At 52.9% G+C, this 16,806-nt stretch overlaps 7 protein-coding genes across 7 annotated transcripts in view; 5 read left to right on the top strand and 2 right to left on the bottom strand.

The window, feature by feature from the left end:
* Positions 1-1,146: 1,146 nt before the first annotated feature.
* PV08_03231 (uncharacterized protein) lies at positions 1,147-3,502 on the top strand (the record flags this gene model as incomplete). Its single annotated transcript, XM_016377588.1, has 3 exons — positions 1,147-1,516; positions 1,588-2,519; positions 2,570-3,502. 3 exons carry the CDS (start codon positions 1,147-1,149, stop codon positions 3,500-3,502), a joined length of 2,235 nt encoding a protein of 744 aa, XP_016239158.1.
* An 843-nt stretch (positions 3,503-4,345) lies between these two features.
* PV08_03232 (uncharacterized protein) lies at positions 4,346-6,074 on the top strand (the record flags this gene model as incomplete). Its single annotated transcript, XM_016377589.1, has 2 exons — positions 4,346-4,797; positions 4,880-6,074. 2 exons carry the CDS (start codon positions 4,346-4,348, stop codon positions 6,072-6,074), a joined length of 1,647 nt encoding a protein of 548 aa, XP_016239159.1.
* Positions 6,075-6,587: 513 nt separating this feature from the next.
* PV08_03233 (uncharacterized protein) lies at positions 6,588-8,155 on the bottom strand (the record flags this gene model as incomplete). Its single annotated transcript, XM_016377590.1, has 3 exons — positions 6,588-7,446; positions 7,613-7,967; positions 8,038-8,155. 3 exons carry the CDS (start codon positions 8,153-8,155, stop codon positions 6,588-6,590), a joined length of 1,332 nt encoding a protein of 443 aa, XP_016239160.1.
* Positions 8,156-9,066: 911 nt separating this feature from the next.
* On the top strand, positions 9,067-9,389 carry PV08_03234 (uncharacterized protein; the record flags this gene model as incomplete). The annotated part of the gene is made up of 2 exons (XM_016377591.1): positions 9,067-9,130; positions 9,205-9,389. The coding sequence occupies 2 exons, from the start codon at positions 9,067-9,069 to the stop codon at positions 9,387-9,389; spliced, it is 249 nt and encodes an 82-aa protein (XP_016239161.1).
* Positions 9,390-9,794: 405 nt separating this feature from the next.
* PV08_03235 (uncharacterized protein) lies at positions 9,795-11,744 on the bottom strand (the record flags this gene model as incomplete). Its single annotated transcript, XM_016377592.1, has 1 exon — positions 9,795-11,744. The coding sequence occupies one exon, from the start codon at positions 11,742-11,744 to the stop codon at positions 9,795-9,797; it is 1,950 nt and encodes a 649-aa protein (XP_016239162.1).
* A 368-nt stretch (positions 11,745-12,112) lies between these two features.
* Positions 12,113-13,201, top strand: PV08_03236 (uncharacterized protein; the record flags this gene model as incomplete). The annotated part of the gene is made up of 3 exons (XM_016377593.1): positions 12,113-12,433; positions 12,486-12,971; positions 13,052-13,201. 3 exons carry the CDS (start codon positions 12,113-12,115, stop codon positions 13,199-13,201), a joined length of 957 nt encoding a protein of 318 aa, XP_016239163.1.
* Positions 13,202-15,322: 2,121 nt separating this feature from the next.
* PV08_03237 (uncharacterized protein) overlaps positions 15,323-16,806 on the top strand; it is a gene marked incomplete at both ends in the record, with an annotated part of 2,196 nt that continues 712 nt past the window's right edge. The window contains 7 exons of the mRNA XM_016377594.1: positions 15,323-15,379; positions 15,437-15,572; positions 15,649-15,830; positions 15,905-15,941; positions 16,008-16,075; positions 16,133-16,515; positions 16,657-16,724. Coding sequence (XP_016239164.1) covers positions 15,323-15,379; positions 15,437-15,572; positions 15,649-15,830; positions 15,905-15,941; positions 16,008-16,075; positions 16,133-16,515; positions 16,657-16,724 — 931 coding nt within the window. The remainder of the gene's footprint in view (positions 15,380-15,436; positions 15,573-15,648; positions 15,831-15,904; positions 15,942-16,007; positions 16,076-16,132; positions 16,516-16,656; positions 16,725-16,806) is intronic.

Raw genomic sequence — 16,806 nt, forward strand, 5'->3', positions numbered from 1 at the left:
TAATTGACTAGTGGCAGGCCATTTCGGAGTGGAAAGTATGGACAAGTAGTCTCTGTTCCATTGCTGTGCTAGGAAGGGACAAGTCCGCGAGCTATCATGATAGGTAGAAAGCCACCGGAGAATCTCACGCCTTTCGCCTAAGCTGCGAAGTGCTGGACGCTTGTATTCGGGGCCGCTTATCGTAGCATAACTACTAACTAGTATGTACTCTCTGTAATCAGTGATATGCGCCCGCCTCAAGCCTTGTTTATGGCTTAAGAGTCGCTAGAAGCTGCGCCATGTCCCGAGGGTATCCGCAGGCTGGTGATTCCGCGGCCGAACCTCATCCCTCCTACAGACAGCGAGGCTTGTCTCCACAATAATATTAAGTCAGTTGTTGCTGCAGCCTCCTCTGTCTGAGGGCATGGCATGGTAGATCGCTATCCGAGTGTGTGCTAGATCCCAGACTACCAAGGTCGGACAAGATTGAGTTGCGTGTCCTGCCAGAAGCTTACCCGTGGCCACTTTGGTTAGATACGCAGAGTCTCTCGGTATCGTTCGAAACGCTGTGTCATTAACCACTCACTGCCTCCTTCAATCGCGTCTTCACATGTTACTTGGAGCATGCGAGTCTCTCCCCGTGAGACAGATCTACAGGGCCCAGAACCACAATGGCGGCTGTTTCGAGTTGACGGCACGGAGTCAGCGGACAAGTCCTGATAACGAGGCAGGGAAATCTGGGGAAGCTTTGAGTGGCGTCGTTGCGGGAAGAGGAAGGCCGCAGCGAAGCCAATGAAGCTCTGCTTATATTCACAGCAGAGACAAACAACACGAGTTCGCTACCACTCAGAAGGTTGTTGGGCGGCGATGTCGAAATCGCGCCCACCAAGGGGCCCCACTCTTGCAACGCTTCCTCCCGGTCGATACCCATCCCCCTCTGGCGTTCTGCCCTTGCCCTTCTCCCGTCCGTCTCAACTGTTGTTATCTCTTGCTGGACTCGTAGCCCATTGATGTGATCCATCTTCTGTCAGATGTGGCTGCTATCCCACCGTCTCACCCAGAACACCACGAGCACCTCACTGTGGATATTATTTCTAGCAGCTGGGTGGCCGGTGATTGAGCAGGCCGCGGTTGATAAATCGACCCCCACTGTCCACTAACTTCGCAATGGGTTCCCCCAACGTCTTGAAAACCGACCCTCGACCTCGACCGCCAGTAGCGATTCCTTTCCTGTCTGGAGGGAGGCATCGCCAGTGCATTCCTGGCATCCTTGCCAACCCCTCCACTGACCCAATGACGTCCCCCGTCCCAGCTGCACCGTGTCCTCGCAAACGAACCAAGACATTTACAGGGTGCTGGACGTGCCGTGCAAGGAAGCTGAAGTGCTCAGAGGAGAAACCGACGTGCCGACAATGTACGACCAAGGGTCTCGAGTGCGAGGGCTACGGTGCTAGGCTACAATGGCTGGCCCCAGAGACGGGTGTGCCCGACGCTCACACAGTCCCAGCGCCTGTTAGGACCACGGGGTCTTCACGGCGTCAGATACTGACAGGCAAGAAGCACTCATCTTCCTAACCGTCTGCCTGAGTGCTCACGTATGATGTGCAGCACAACCGACATGCATCATCGAGTCCGCGCAGATCGATGAGATCTTGACCCAAATCGACACGGAACAGCCTCTCACAGACGAGGCTGAAACAACCATAGTTCACGGCCCTTTTTCAGTGTTTGCCGCACGCCCGCCGGCAACGAATTCGCAGAATCTGTCAGCAGAGGAGCTACCACTGTTCCCTGCTATCCCTGACGTGGACCTCGAGCGTTCTTGTGACATCGCTCCTTCGCTTCTTGAACGTGATCACTCGCCCAGTCTGGACTTCGACCATCTAGGTTATGCTCATCCTCTGCATCATGAAACTTCGCCCGTAGCAACCCCAAGCCTAGTTGGCTCCCTGGGTGATTTCGGAACCGCACTCAAGAGCCCTACCTTGGAGTCGGGGTTTCGTGCTTACTACAGCAGCCCCTACTCGGCCAATACGTCGTTTCAGCAAAACTTCAATTGGTCACCAACTAAAGAATCACCGTTCGACGAGGATGAAGAAGACCCATCGTCGTCTGCGTTGCTCAGGTCAAAGCCGCGCTCGGTCTTTTTATCCCCTGACGAATGCTTCCTTATGCAGCACTACGTGCAGAAGGTGGTGAAGATATTTTGTGTCGTCGACAACCCCAAGAGCCCCTGGAGAGCCTTGCACCTCCCACGGGCATTGCAGAGTTGCGGAGAACTTGGAACTCTCGGGGCCACTTCTAATACTCGAAAGTGTCTGCTCCATGCTCTCCTCTCGATAAGTGCGTATAGTCTTGCCAACAACCTCAGGCTCGAAGGACAAAATAAAGACGTCGACAAGTGGTTGAGAAAGGCTCTGCAGCTTCGCTACAAGGCGATAGCGTTTCTGAGGGACTCAGTGGAGTGTGATCTCCATTCCAAGTCGCGGCCGAAGTACAAAGAGCTCCTAGCCGCCATGCTGTCTATGATCTCGATTGATGTAAGCCTCGTCACTGATGACTTTCTGGCTGAACTGACGAAGCTTTCAAGGTTGTCTCAGGGGATACGGGGACATGTGGCGTTCACCTGAAAGGCTGCGAGCAGCTCATCCGCAGCGCCCGGAAGAGCAAGACAAAGTATTCGGGCAAAGCTCGAGCGCTACATCGTATTTTCTTCTATCTCAGAACTATCCATGCAAGCACGACCATTAACACGGAAGACGCTGTTCATTCGCCGTCGGAGCAACACTTTAATAGCGACAGTAGCGTGGGGAGCGACCATGAAGGTGTCGGCGAGATGGAAATTGAGGATGACTCGTGGCTTGACATGCAAGAAGACGAACCCAAGGACATGTCATCTTGTGACTATATCTACGGGGTGCCCCAGAGTCTCTTTGTCCTGATGAGAAAAGCCGTCCGAGTTGTCCAACACGTTTCACGCTACCGCCGGAAGAATCCTGGACGGTTGTATTCTGCCTGTTTGGCCAGAAAGTGCGACGAAGTCGACGAAGAGATTCTGGACTGGCCGATCGAACAAGAGCTCAGTCGCAGCCCCATCATGGATCGTGAAGATGACACGAGCAAGATTGTTCAGCATCAAACCAGGGCCTTCCACGGCGCACTCGTTCTCTACTTCTCCCAGAATGTCAGATTAATGCACCATCGCCACCTGAGGCCGTACGTTGAGAGCGTCCTATACCACCTGGAAGCATTCGACACCATCAGGAACGGCTCGGGCTCTGGGTGTGGGGGGATTCTTTTCTGGCCAGCTTTCATCGCGGCGTCCGAGGCCTTCGATCCTGCTTTGCAAGCACGGTTCATGGCTTGGTTCGACAGAGCCAAGTCGTACGGACTGCATTCTCTATGGGGCGGCAATGCCATAGCTCTCGAGGTCTGGAACAAGGACAGTACAAACAAGACTCGCATCACGAGCCAGTGGCGGACGATTGCCGAGGAGAGACAGGTCGAGCTGATGCTTACCTGATGCGTCCATATGCGTCCATATGCCGAATCTTAACGCTAGACTCTGACTGAGCATAGCTTGCCACAGAGCAAGATCGCTCGTGCCGGGAGTCTGTCTGTACAAACGTAGATTGCACACGGCGGCTGACCTTGGGCATCTCTCGGAAACCTTTTTCGAACGAGATGGATCAGCGGGAGTCGTAGCTTGGGCCGGCATGAGCGACCGACGTTCCAGACCATAGCATCGCAAACTGTCTTCCAGAGTCTGGTGAAGCGACAGAACTCTATGCAGTTTGTATTCATGTCTGCAACGCAGTGGCGTTCGGACTCTTATCTAGGCTTCCTCGCGTAACTTCACGCTAACAAGCATCGAGCCTTGCATTCACGGGGTACTAGAAACGGAAAAACTCCCTTGGATCCCGTTATCTTTCGGACCCTACTAATTGGATAGCACACTGAGGAAGCTGACAGCGGACCAGTCGCAGGGCCTTCCTTGAGGGCAATCACTTTCCCAATGCCGGTATTGTTGTGGAGTGCTCGATGGTTTCCTTGCCCTTATCATGCACGACGGCAACAGGGATCGCCACGAGGATGGGGGAGAGTTGCATGATGCCCGCCAGTATCTATCTACGAGCTCGTATCTACCAGGCTGGTACCGATTATTTGCTTCAAAGGTGCTGAGAGGTCCTTCTGGAGCGGAAACGTGCGTTAATCCCAGCCCTTTGCAAGATCCTGGTGGCGGGCATATAAAACCTGCCCGGTCGTCCTGCCTCTTGGCCACGGTCTTTGCTGCCGCTGCAAGGTTCCAGCCCATTCTTCTTTCTCTGTCCATATCGGAATTGTCACCTGAACACACACCTTCACAATGGAGGAGAAGACCACGTTCAAGGCGTCTGCCGCCTCTGACAAGGAGGTATCCAGCGATGATGTCCTCGCGGGACAAGTCATCGACTACTCCGGAGAGCCAGTCAGCTCTCATCCTGGAGGGCTACACCGAACGTTCAAGGCCCGCCATATTCAAATGATCACGCTCGGTGGTTGCATCGGCAGTGGTCTGTTCATCAGTACCGGCAAGGGCCTGCACCTGGGTGGTGCCGCAGCCATGTTAATCGGCTACACCCTGATCTGTGTCATGGCGCTGGCGGTCATGAACCTGCTGTCCGAGTCGACCTCCGTCTGGCCTACCTCTGGTGGCTTCATCGAGCATGCCAACAGATTCGTCGACCCTGCCATGGCATTTGCCTGTGGCTTCACTGAATGGCTGGCTTGGGTCACCGTCGTGGCGGCCGAGGCTGCAGTCGTGCGAGTCATCTTGACGTGAGTTTGAGCCCGTTGCCCCAAAGGTGTATACACCTGTGTTCGACGGCACTGACATGGTCTCTCTCGTTCTCTCATGCAGCTTTTGGACCGACTCTATTCCAACCGCTGCAGCAATGACAGTTTACCTCGTCTTGGTCTTTGGCATCCACGCGTTGCCCAATCGCTGGTTTGCCGAGTTCGAGTTTGGCACCGCGGCCCTCAAAGTCATGTGCATGATCATCATCCTGATCACCTGTATTGCCTTGATCGCGGGTGCAGGAAAGGCCGGTGAGGTCCCACATGCTTACAACTACACCACGGCACCTGCGTTCCCCAACGGCTTCAAAGGCGTAGCCACGACGTTTTTGCTTGCTTCCTGGGCCACCGGTGGACAGGAGATCATGTCGTTGTCGGCGGCAGAAGCGCATCGACCGCGCTGGGACATGCCGCGAGCGTGCAAGAACCTCTTCTTCCGGATCGTGGCCTTTTATGAGCTCTCAATCATCTTCCTGACCATCCTCGTCCCTTATAACGATGAGCGACTCCTCGGCACTGGCACCGTGGCCAGTTCTCCCTTTGTGATTGCCATGGTCAACGCTGGCGTCAAGGGTCTGCCCGACCTCATGAATGCCGTCATCCTTTTGGGTCTGGTCGCAATCGGGGCCGAGTCTCTGTATGTCTCGTCCCGTACCATGGTTGCCATGGCCGAGATGGGCATGTTTCCCAAGATCCTTGGCCGTATCGACAAGAAGGGCCGCCCTCGTTGGGCACTCTTCACCTCATGCATCTTCTGCACCATCTTCACCTACATCAACTGCTCCAGCACCGGCGGTATCATTTTCACGTGGTTCTCGTCTGTCTCATCCACCGTCTTCTTCCTGTCCTGGCTCTCCATCGCAATCACCAACATCCAGATCCACCGAGCCATCAAGGTACAGAATGATCCCGTGTGGACGCTCCCGTACGCCTGGAAGATACGCGCCTTTCCCGCCACCGCCGTCTTCCTGGCCGTCACCACCATCTTCGTCCTCTTCTCAGTGGGATACGTGAGCTTGTTCCCCATCGGTGGTGCACCTCCGAGCGCCGAAACATTCTTCGAGACCTTCCTCGCCGTCCCGCTCTGGATCGTCTGTTTCTTGGGATACAAGCTGGTCTACCGTACCAAGTTTGTCAATCCGGCCGAGGCTGATTTGCAATACGGCCGAAAACCATTAAACGAGGAGGATATTGCTTTCTTCGATCGCTACTTTGCCCAGCCCATGTGGAAGAGACTTTTGTCGTATGTGCGCTTCTAGAATCTATCAGTTAGAGAGAGAAAGAGGCCCGGAGCTGAATCGTGGGATATGTACATATGTACTAGTCGTCGTCGGTGGCAGCGCTTGTTTCTTTTCGGTTGCGACAGGGTATGGAAAGGGAAATGGAAATGACGATAACTCTAGTTGGATCGCGCTGGAACTTGGGAGGTCAGCTGCGCCATGGGCGAGAGATGCACAAAGTCTGAATAAATATACCTAACTAGTTATACTGCGTCTTGATGAAATGCTTAGTACTTGAAACCGCTCAGAATCAAGGCTCTGCAGATAAACTCAGACCGAGGCTTTCCAGATAATCAGGACGAGGCTTTGCCAGATACCTGAAATAAGAACGGGCTTTCTAGAACAAGTCATTACCTTCGCCGTGCCTCATCGAGGGTGGATGGGGTTCTGGGATCGCTCTGCCTCGAAGGCGTACAGTATGTCATTCGTTCTGCCCCACCAAGAGCGTATATACATATATATAAGGTATATGTGTCCGTCGTTCGAAGTAGTTCAGTCTAGCTTGACAAACTCGGCTCTCTCGCTCAAGAACTCGTCGACGGCGTCAATGAAGGTCTGTAGTTCCTCCTTGGACGTGATGGTCATCAGACTGACCATGCCGCGACGTGCGAGGAAAAAGCCCTTCTTGAGCATGTCGAAGAAGAAGAGCTCCTTGAGATCGGCGGCCTGAACGCCAGTGCGCGGTTGCTCCTTGAAGTGGATCGTCATCAGGCTCCCCGTGCCCGTGACGTACATGGTCGAGTTGTGCTTGGCATCGGCAAGCCGGTTCAGCTCTTCACGCAGCCAGACGCCCTTGTCGAACAGGTCGCGCGCCTGGTCCTCGCGGGTCCAGATCTCCTCGAGCACGGCCGTGGCCGTCGCCATGGTCGCGACGTTGTTGTTGAACGTGCCGCTGTGGTACACGCCGCCCGGGTACCCCGGCTCGAGCATGTCCATGATCTCGGCCTTGCCGCCGAACGCGCCAAAGTTCTGCCCGCCGCCGCCAAAGTACTTGCCGAAACTCGTCATGTCAGGGTACACGCCCAGCATGTCCTGGTAGCCGTGGATGCTCATGCGGCTGGTCATGACCTCGTCGAAGAAGAGCACCGCGCCGGCCTCGGTCGCGAGCGCCCGGCACGCCTTGACGAAGTCGACGTCCGCCGGGGTGCAGCCGGACGACCCTTGCATGAGTTCGAGGAATATGCACGCCAGATCGGCCTTGTGCTCGGAAACCGCGGCTTCGAGCGCGGCGATGTCGTTGTACGGTACCACCACCCAGTCGTGCGGTGCGTTCATGGTCTTTTTTCCGCTAGACTTCATGTTCATGGAGCTTTGCGAGGTGAATGTCGCCAGACCGCCGTGGTATCCGCCTCTGATGATTGTTGTGAAAATGGTTCAGCTTTCTTGGACGCAGCAGGCCAAGCAACGAACGGGTGTGGTTAAAGCGTCATGAAGTCAAGAGATGGAGAGAGAAGACAAAGAGCAAAAGGAGAACATCGCTAGGATAGGGCTTAAGAGCACGTTGGATGCACACTCACTCAAACACAATGATCTTGCTACGTCCAGTGTATGCCTTGACGAGGGCGAGAGCAGTCATGTTCGTCTCGGTGCCCGAGTTTGAGAAGCGGACCTTGTCCATGGTTTTGAAGCGCTCGCATAACAGGTTGGCAAGTCTGCCCTCGTACTGGTTGACGCCGCCGAGGGCGAACCCTTGCTCGACGGCGTCGTGCATGGCCCTCTTGATCACCGGATGCGAGTGACCAAACATACAAGCGCTGTACTCGGCGCAGAGGTCAAGATACTTGTGTCCGTCAACGTCCGTAAGGTATGAGCCCTCCCCGCGCGCCTGGACGACGGGGAAAGGCTTCATATGGATAACATTACGCGTTGTGCCTATGATACAGCTCAGTTCCGAAGTACAGGAGCGCAAAAAGGTCGGGGGTAGTGTCTCAGTGCATCTTACCTCCAGGCAAGGAACCAGAAGCCGCATCACAGATCGCTTTGCTCTTCGGGTTCGATGCAGCATAGTCGTTGACGGCCTCACCGAGGACCGTGGAGAAGGCAGGGATCGCAATAGGCATAGTTTAAGAGTTGCTAATGATCCAACTGTGTGAACGCTCTGTCGCATAGGCACTTAATCCTCTCTGGTCGAACCTGGCCATACATGTACTTTTGCCCTGCTTGTTGAAACTAGAGGCGCGATGCACTGTCGTATGGAGGAGCCAATCATTATCTACCCATGCTTATCGCGGTCTCTGTTGCCTCTTTGGTACGGCAGCGGCCGCCGTGGATTGCCCCAGGAAGACTCTCTTCATGGTGCGAACGAAGTGGAGAGGGATGTCAGGATAAGCTCAATTCCCGGACCTGTTGTGTCGTTGATGGCTTCGCCTCTAAAGTCTTGGTTTTCTTGAATGTTTCGAGTTTCGTTGTCCCTTAACGGGGTCCATTCTGTGATAAGCGTACATTTCGAAGACGACAAGGCGTAGCCCTCAGGCTAGCCACCTGTCTCGACTATGCCTTTCCAAGACAGCGCAAGAAATGATAACGAATTCTTTCAGTCAAGGCAGCAACTTGTGACAAAACAATTTCTTGTGGTCGTACTTGTAAATTCGGCTTCTGTGCACCAATCATGAGTGCTGAACCTCTCGGCACGAAGCCTCGTGCAAAGACCGCAAGGCTGTTATTCAACTTCCCTTCCACAGCTTCCGTCGCAAAGATAGAAGCGGCAACCAATCAGAAAGGCGAGAGATCTGTCCCGGACAAAACATCCGACAAGCGATAGTGATGTGTCAGCCGTGAGATCACTTTTTGGTGCATGTTGAAAGATGTCATATTTCTGGAGACAATGACATCAAGGATCATCGCAGGATCACTGTTTACATAAACTTGACCAGAGACTCAAATTAAATTCTTTTCCCAGAGAACGCTCAATCAATCTTACCGCGACTTCGACGATATACAGACATACACCTTTTGAAAGATAGCACGCAAAATGTCAACAAAAACACCTGGTGGTTCTGGACCTAGCGAGAAGTTCATGAAAAAGGATGCTGCTGGTATGTTCCCAATCTCGACAGACGTTGTGAGTCTACAAATGGATCTGGTGCTGACGTATTTAAACCCTCAATAGCGAAAGGTCTCGGTGCAGATAACGCCCCAGCACACAAGGAAGGCCATGTGCCTGGAGAAGCACCTGTAGCAAGCGACTCTTATACAGCAAGGCAACCTGGAACAACGGTTGGCGAGAAAGGAAATGTCGGTCACATCGTTGGCGAGAAGCCAAGCGATACCATCAACCAGGGAAACATGCGCTGAGTAGTCACGTTGGCGAAAACAATATCGAGTCGCCGAGACGTGAAGACTATCTTCATGAAGCCAGCTGCTCATCTGTGGGAGGATGCTCGTGGATGTTAGATGCCCTGCCGCGCAAGGTATAGCTCCGCAAGACGGTCACTGAATTTCACCACGGACAAATTTTTGAATCCCGGCGCCGCTGTGCGGCGAAGCCATATTGATTTGGAAGTACCAACGGCACAGACAATCCAGGTTCAGTGTTTGGCAAGAAGAATATTCGTCATAACTAGCTGAGCTAGCCGCATATGTAGCTAGAACGATTGTATTCTGCAAACCATGGCCCATTATACATTATCATTAATCAACAATGAAAATGTGCTGACCGAAGGGTTGGGTGCGCTCCAGTAGGGTAGAGCTTGACATGTCTCACCCAGAGGTGTTGTTCTTGAAGCTAAACAGGTTCTCAAATATGAAACGGTTGCAGAATCCAGCTTGAGGGGGCAATAGTTCGGCAAGAAGTCGCGGGTGAGTATCATCAGGGGAAACAGCGCCGTCCATCTCTGCTCCCACCAAGGCGAGGATTTCCCTCATATCGATAGCTTCTGGATGTCGCGCCCAAGTAGAGGTGACCCTGTTCCTCTCTGTCAGTAGAGCCGCTAGCAAATTCGCCCCTCGAACGGCAATAACACCGCCGCCGAACTTGCGTAAGTATTCGATGCATTCTGAGACTAGTTCTTTGTGCGTGTCAAAGACAGGATCGGATGCAGGACGATGGAAGAGATCCAGACAGAGAACAATCGCCGCGACGATGCAGAAAGCTTTATCTACCCAAATGATGGGCCCATCAAGGTCCTTCGTCTGTTTTGCTTCATTCAGGATCGTCTTAGCCGCAGCTAAGCACGTGAGACGCGTCATAGAATAAGTCGGATTGATGAAGCTCTGCTTAATATATGCTCTGTGGATCATGATCATCTTGTGTGCAAAGCATATAGTCAGACTTCTCCTGGCTGCTGGAATCCATTCTGGCCAGGCTGGATCAATCGGCTGCACCACATGGAAGTAGGTTGGCATTCCTTTCGTGGCGAGGGTCCGCATTCTCGAATCGTATTCTAGAACGTGTTCGTAGGTTGTGAATTGGGTAGTTGCATGAGAAATATCCTCGTGGTGTTTTACCATGAGTTTAGCTATTTCAAACAAATAATTCCCGTAGCTGATATAAGTAGGAAACTCTATTGGAATTGGGTCCATATTCAGGTAGTTTCGGTTGGAAGGCTTAGTTGTTGTGAAATGCCCCGGTTGAATGTGATAGCTCTCGTTGAATGGTAAAGACATCCAGTCCTGGACACAAAGCTGGGACCATAATCTGCGGCCGATCTCCCTTTTGATCAGTCTGTGACGTTGCTCTTCCGTTGATGTAGTTGTGATCTCGTCCAGCGATGCGTCGTAGTCTAGTCTGTCGAGCCCCAAGCTTTGTGCAATCTTCAGAGCGCCACCGAGAAGAACAGATAGCTCTGCGGACTGTCCCAGTGAATGAGCAGACATAGTCAGTGTGGCGATTGTATGGACGGCATATATGCTATGATTGGAAGTGTAATTCGCCTGGTTTAGGCACGAGATGCTGGCCTTGTACCACTGCATCGGCAATTTCGATCTCTCAGCTTTCTGGAATCCCCACTGAGACAGTCTCCGTTCCGGAGCACATGTTAAGCTGCCGGCTATGATGGAAAAGAGAAGCCCAAGCCACTGAAGGTCGAGGCCGTCAACAATCAGTGTTTCCTTTTGATCCTGGTCAGCGAGCACGCTTTCCAGTTCCCATCGGAAGAGTGGGCCAAAGTAGCAGCCATGATACCACAAGAGGCACAGTTCATGATAGTTGACTAAGTCCCAGATGTGGCCGACATTGGGCAGTAACATCTGCAGGAATTTCGAGTGGGCGTGTTCCGTGGAGTTGAAGCCTATCCCGTTCAAGTCGATCCAGGACTTGTCAGGGAGGGTGTTTGGATCTCGGGTCCGGAGCCTCGAGATGAGAGCGTCAGTCGGAGTAAAGTTATACTGTAAGCGTGGCTCATCTGCCCATCTCGTGTCATATGCTGCAAAGTCACTCAATCCTTGTGGCAAACGAGACCCTGCAGTGGGAGCAGTATTGGCTTGATGAGCGGGACTAGAAGGCGCGCTGCCCCCTGATCCTTCACTCGCGACTGGACGCGATCTTTTGTAGACCCGATGGATCGAGGGATCGTACTGAGTCGGCCACTGGCGCGTACACTTGTCGGCGATGCCTCTTTTGACGCACCTCGAGCACGGAATCTGGCGGTCGCATTTCTGCCGCCGCATGGAACATTCGGTGCATGTTTCTCGAGGTCGCTGGACCGGCATCTCAGCGGGCCAGACCAATATGCATCGCGCCTTATGGCTCGACGGGTTCAGATCTCGTGTTGGTGGCCGAGGTTTGGCGGCGAAGGTTGATGTGGTACGAAAGTCGGGAATCTTGAAAAAGCTAGTACGACGACGAGATCATCTGAGCCATCACGTGATATTGATCGCTTGCAGGCTTCTCACTCCACCGTGCCTTCTACGGCAGTGCTCGGCGACCTCCGAAGTGCAGAATCAATCCGAATGAACTCGAGATAACGAAAGCCCGTGACGGATCGCAGATTCCTGGGACTCTTCAAACCCTGCGAGTCTCCAGACGATGATACCTCCTCCCACACTATCTGGAATTCCTCTCCCCAAGCCTTCTCAGCATGGCGATCGCTTACGAAGCCAGCCCTACTAACTTTACGATTCCTACCGTGGATATCTCTCCCTACCTGGCTGACCAGCATTCCGTAGAGGCAGAACAAGTGATCGAGCAAATTCGCGCTGCGTGTGCCACAAGTGGTTTCTTCCAAATAACCGGTCATGGCATCCCGCAAGCCTTGCAGGATGAGATCTTCGCCGCAGCAAAGGCATTCTTCGCGCTACCAGAGGAGGAGAAACGTAAACTTGCCGGTGTGCCGGGACGAGGGTATGAGATAATTGGTTCTCAAGTCCTCGAACCCGGTAAGAAGCCTGATCTGAAGGAGGTGAGCTCTCGTTGTCATGGGATCAGGTTTGGCAGAGCTGAGAAAGCCCCAGGGATTCATGATAGGCCGAGAGATTCCTGGCAACAAACCCCCGTTTCGACCATTCCAGCACGCAAATATATGGCCTGAAGCGAGTCAGATCCCTGACGCTAAATTCAAGACGCCTCTTCTCGAATATCAGCAAGCACTCTCAGACTTATCCGTCCAGTTGATGCACATATTGGCCAGGGGTCTGCGAGGGTTTGACACAGCGGTCTTCGAGGAGTACTGCAAAGACCCCATTGCGAACGTAAGACTGTTGCACTATCCACCGCATCCGCAAATGGAGGATCCAAGTTTAGTGGGCGCTGGAGCACACACGGATTTCGGTGCCATTACGCTTCTGCTTCAGGATGGGCATTCTGGTCTCCAAGTGCTGAACCAGCACACCAATCAGTTCGTCGACGTACCACCGCAAGAGCATGCGTACGTTGTGAATATTGGTGACATGCTGGAAACGTGGACAAGTGGGCAGTACAAATCCAATATACACCGAGTAGTAGGTGCCCTTTGCCGGAGGCTCAGACGTTGACATCGCCTCCATTGTGGTGAGCCTTCAGACGCTAATTCGCTGTTCAGATAAATACAAGCGGCACGGACAGGTATAGTGTGCCCTTTTTCTATGATGGAGCCCCAGATTGTGTGATCAAGCCGCTGGATGGATCGAAAGGGAAGGAATTCACAGTCGTGGAGCACATGCTCGCAAGATACAAGGCAACTTACGGGTGAAAGCTCCGTCCGTAACAGCACAAGGAGAGTTGTCCAGTGCTACGGGCAGGATAGAGTAGTGAGTACAGTATTGTACTGTACCTCACGCAGATGGATGGGCCCGCAGTGCGGTGTTTCATCTCGCATCATGGAGATTATTATGTGAACAGCGAAATCGTTAGTTGACTCCTGCCCCTTTCAAGGCCACAATAAGGATGGAGAGGCAAGGATAGACATCGTAGATCTGGTGTTGCAATCGTTGTTTTCGGTCGATATCGTCTTGATGATCTCCAAAGTATAGTCTCTAGCCTGATCAAAGCGTCGGGAGCGGGCCTTTCCATGGTTTTCCTCAAGGGGAACAATGGTGCGATAAACCTCACTTCCATGGAACAGTCCTTGTCGTATATACCGAACAGCATGGCTTTGAGGGAACGACAATTGATTGGCATTGATGGAACCGTTATGGGATTTGCCGGGGTCATTATGTAAAATCGCCTTTGCTGAGGGAGGAGAAATTCCATGTCGAGTAAATGCGCCGACCAGCGCCATCAATGATTATATGTGGGTAGCTTTGGTTCTCATTCCGGATCTTCCTCTAACTTGAGTTACCAGCGTCGCTAGAGAACGAGTGCGGGTATCGAAAATCCTCGTAGACGGCATCAACCCTGTCGCGACACCAGAGGATTCTCGTATGCCCTAGTCTTTCCCTCCTCGATTTGATGGCCAACTCGACGTTCTCTTGCGCATTTTACGGAAAGGAGGATCCATCTCGCGGGCAGAGCCTTGTTCCTGAGTAGCAGTGAAGGTGGAGACGGCAGCGAACGTCAGTGGAGCTGCAAGGCTTTTTCCCGGGTTTCAGACAAGATCAGAAGAATTTTTCGACTGCGTAAACTTTCCCTGTCAGCCGTCGTAGCGCTGGCAAAGACACATCAGCTGCGCAGTCCACGGCGTTATCCGAAGTTCGAATATTTCCTCGTCAGCTCGTCGCTTTGAAACCAGCAGAGTCCGAGGAGAAAATTGCCCTCTCACATCCTCCTCCCAGGCCCACCCGATTCGAAGGTCAAGATGCCCCGGTTTATCTGAATTGCTCGGCCTAAAAGGTCGCCTTAGGAACCGTCCATTTCGATAAGCGTGCGGTTCCTCCAGAACGGTACCCTGGTTCGGCAGATGGGCTGACGCATGACATTTGACAAACTCGCACCAGGCGCAGTGCCAGTAACTGACGGGGGCGTTTGCTCAAAAGGTTCTGGATCCGATGCAGGGGGCGGATGCGCCAAGTATGATCGACAGGCTTGTCTTCTTCTAAACTACCTAGTGGACTACGGAGTTTCTGCTGCGACTCTGTAAAAACGAGTCGATCAGCAAAAGCTGGTAACGAGCACGGAGACTCTCGTGGACTTATGGCACGATGGCACGTCGAAAAGTCCGTGGAGAGGGTTCCCTGCCACTCGTACTCCGTACTTGCTATACATACAGAACACGGATTCGGGGAGTACTGTACACTTACCATATGAAATGCCTTCCTAGCCGTGCCTCTGCCAACTCATCACCGAGGTGCCTCGGCTTCCTGAATGACATTCAGTACAAGCAAGCAGCAAATCAATCAACGTTGTCCTCAGCTGGATTACAGATTCTCTGTACATGTGAATATTCTGGCATTCCATTCGGCTCAAACGAGTTCGACGGAGTGAATCCAATCCTACAGCACGCCCCGCGTAGCTGACTGACTGGTCCACCACGGCCCCATAAACCGTTGAGTCGAAGCCTACTCGTTGTACAGCACGGAGTATCCGCATGCTAGGATGAAGCTTCGATTGATCCCGGTCGTGCTTGGGCTGGAACATCCACTTCTCCACGGCGAAAACCAGGTACGAGGGCGACGGGTGGGACATGGTACTGGAGGGCATGCTATCCTTGATCGGCTCTCTACTTCCTGACAACAGCTGAAGAACATCAACTACTTCTACAGGTCTGCTCGCCCACAACAATTGACAGATGACAGACGCGGGAGAGGAACTTGCTCCAAGCCTTGCCTGTTGTTGGAACTGATACTTTTCGTACTCTCCCGTACAGACCTCACTCATCATCGAGCTACACCTCCGTTGACACTCCTTCAATTTTAATCTTCCATTTATTTCCACCATGGCTGCCGGACAGTCAGCAATGCAGCAACTTCTGGCTGCGCTGCCCAAATGTGCGGTACGCAATGCAAACTGGACCATGCTGGGATCCACCAACTGATACGAGCATTCCCAGGCCGCCTGCGCCCAGTCCATACTCCCATCCTCGACATGTTCGTTGACCGATATCGCGTGTCTTTGCGCCGATGCGCCTATCCTCGGTCGGATCGAACAATGCAGCACGGCCAACTGCACAGTTATCGAGGCCCTGAGTAAGTTCGCAACCAAGCCAGGACGGATATGAGAAGGCTCCCTCAGAATCGAGTTTCTGACAATGATCGTTTCCAGGTGCCTTCAATGCGACACAGACCGCATGTGGCGTCACTCCGAGGGATATGTCACATACATATATCGTCGTCGTGTCGATATTTCTTGCCCTGGCAGTTCTATTCTATCTGATCCGTCTATCCGTCCGTCCGCCGTTGACGCCGGGTTTCCGGGTTGACGATGGCATTATGCTGGTTGCGACGGTATGTGGAACGACATGCTCAGCATGGTCACGGTCCGTTCCACCGAAGTTGATCAGGCTAACATGTGAGCTTAGCTGACGGTTGTTGTCTTCACGGCGCTCAATTTGCAAGGTACGAAGAAGAGCCTTTTGTTCTCTAACGCCAACACAAGCACTCGCCGCTGACTATGGTGTCTAGCTGCGCGTCTAGGCCTCGGAAAGGACATATGGAATGTCGTGCCCGACGATATTGATATCGTTTTGAAGGTAGGATGGCTTGAGAAGCGCTCGACAAAGTACAGTTGACTAAAGGGTTGACACCAGAACTTCTTCATCGGCGAATTTCTGTACATCTTCATCAGCGTCGTCACCAAGTTGGCCGTCTTGGCTTTCTACCTCAAGGTCTTCACGCAACCGTACTTCCAAAAGACCGCATACGTCGTCATGGGCCTATGTTTCTCCTACTTTGTCTCGTACATGTTCGTCCTCGGCTTCGAATGCACGCCGGTGTCGTTCTTCTGGGAGCAGTGGCGGGACCCCTCTGCAGGAAAATGCATCGACATCAACGCCGGAGGGTGGGCAGCTGCTGGAATCAATATCATTCTCGACGTAGCCATCCTCGCGATGCCGGTGCCCGTCATCCTCAGGCTTGACATCTCTCGACAGCAGAAACTTCAAGTGCTGAGCATGTTTGGAGTTGGATCATTGTGAGTAACTGGATTAATTTCCTCTCGACATCTCATTTGTCATGATCATGATCATGTCCTTCCGTCAGATCCTACTATGTCCTGACCCATGCGTCGATGACCTTGCCACTAATGTGATGTGCCTCTCTGTCAATTTTCTAGGATAACCGTTGTCAGCATCATCAGACTGCAATCGCTCATCAAGTTTGCCAAAGACTCCAACGTCACATGTGGGTGTTTTTTTTTTGTTCTCCGCCTGCCTCTTCCCTCTTCCCTCTTCCCTCTTCCCTCTTCCCTCTTCCCTCTTCCCTC

This window comes from Exophiala spinifera (genome assembly GCF_000836115.1).
Source record: "Exophiala spinifera strain CBS 89968 unplaced genomic scaffold supercont1.2, whole genome shotgun sequence".
NCBI lineage: Eukaryota > Fungi > Ascomycota > Eurotiomycetes > Chaetothyriales > Herpotrichiellaceae > Exophiala > Exophiala spinifera.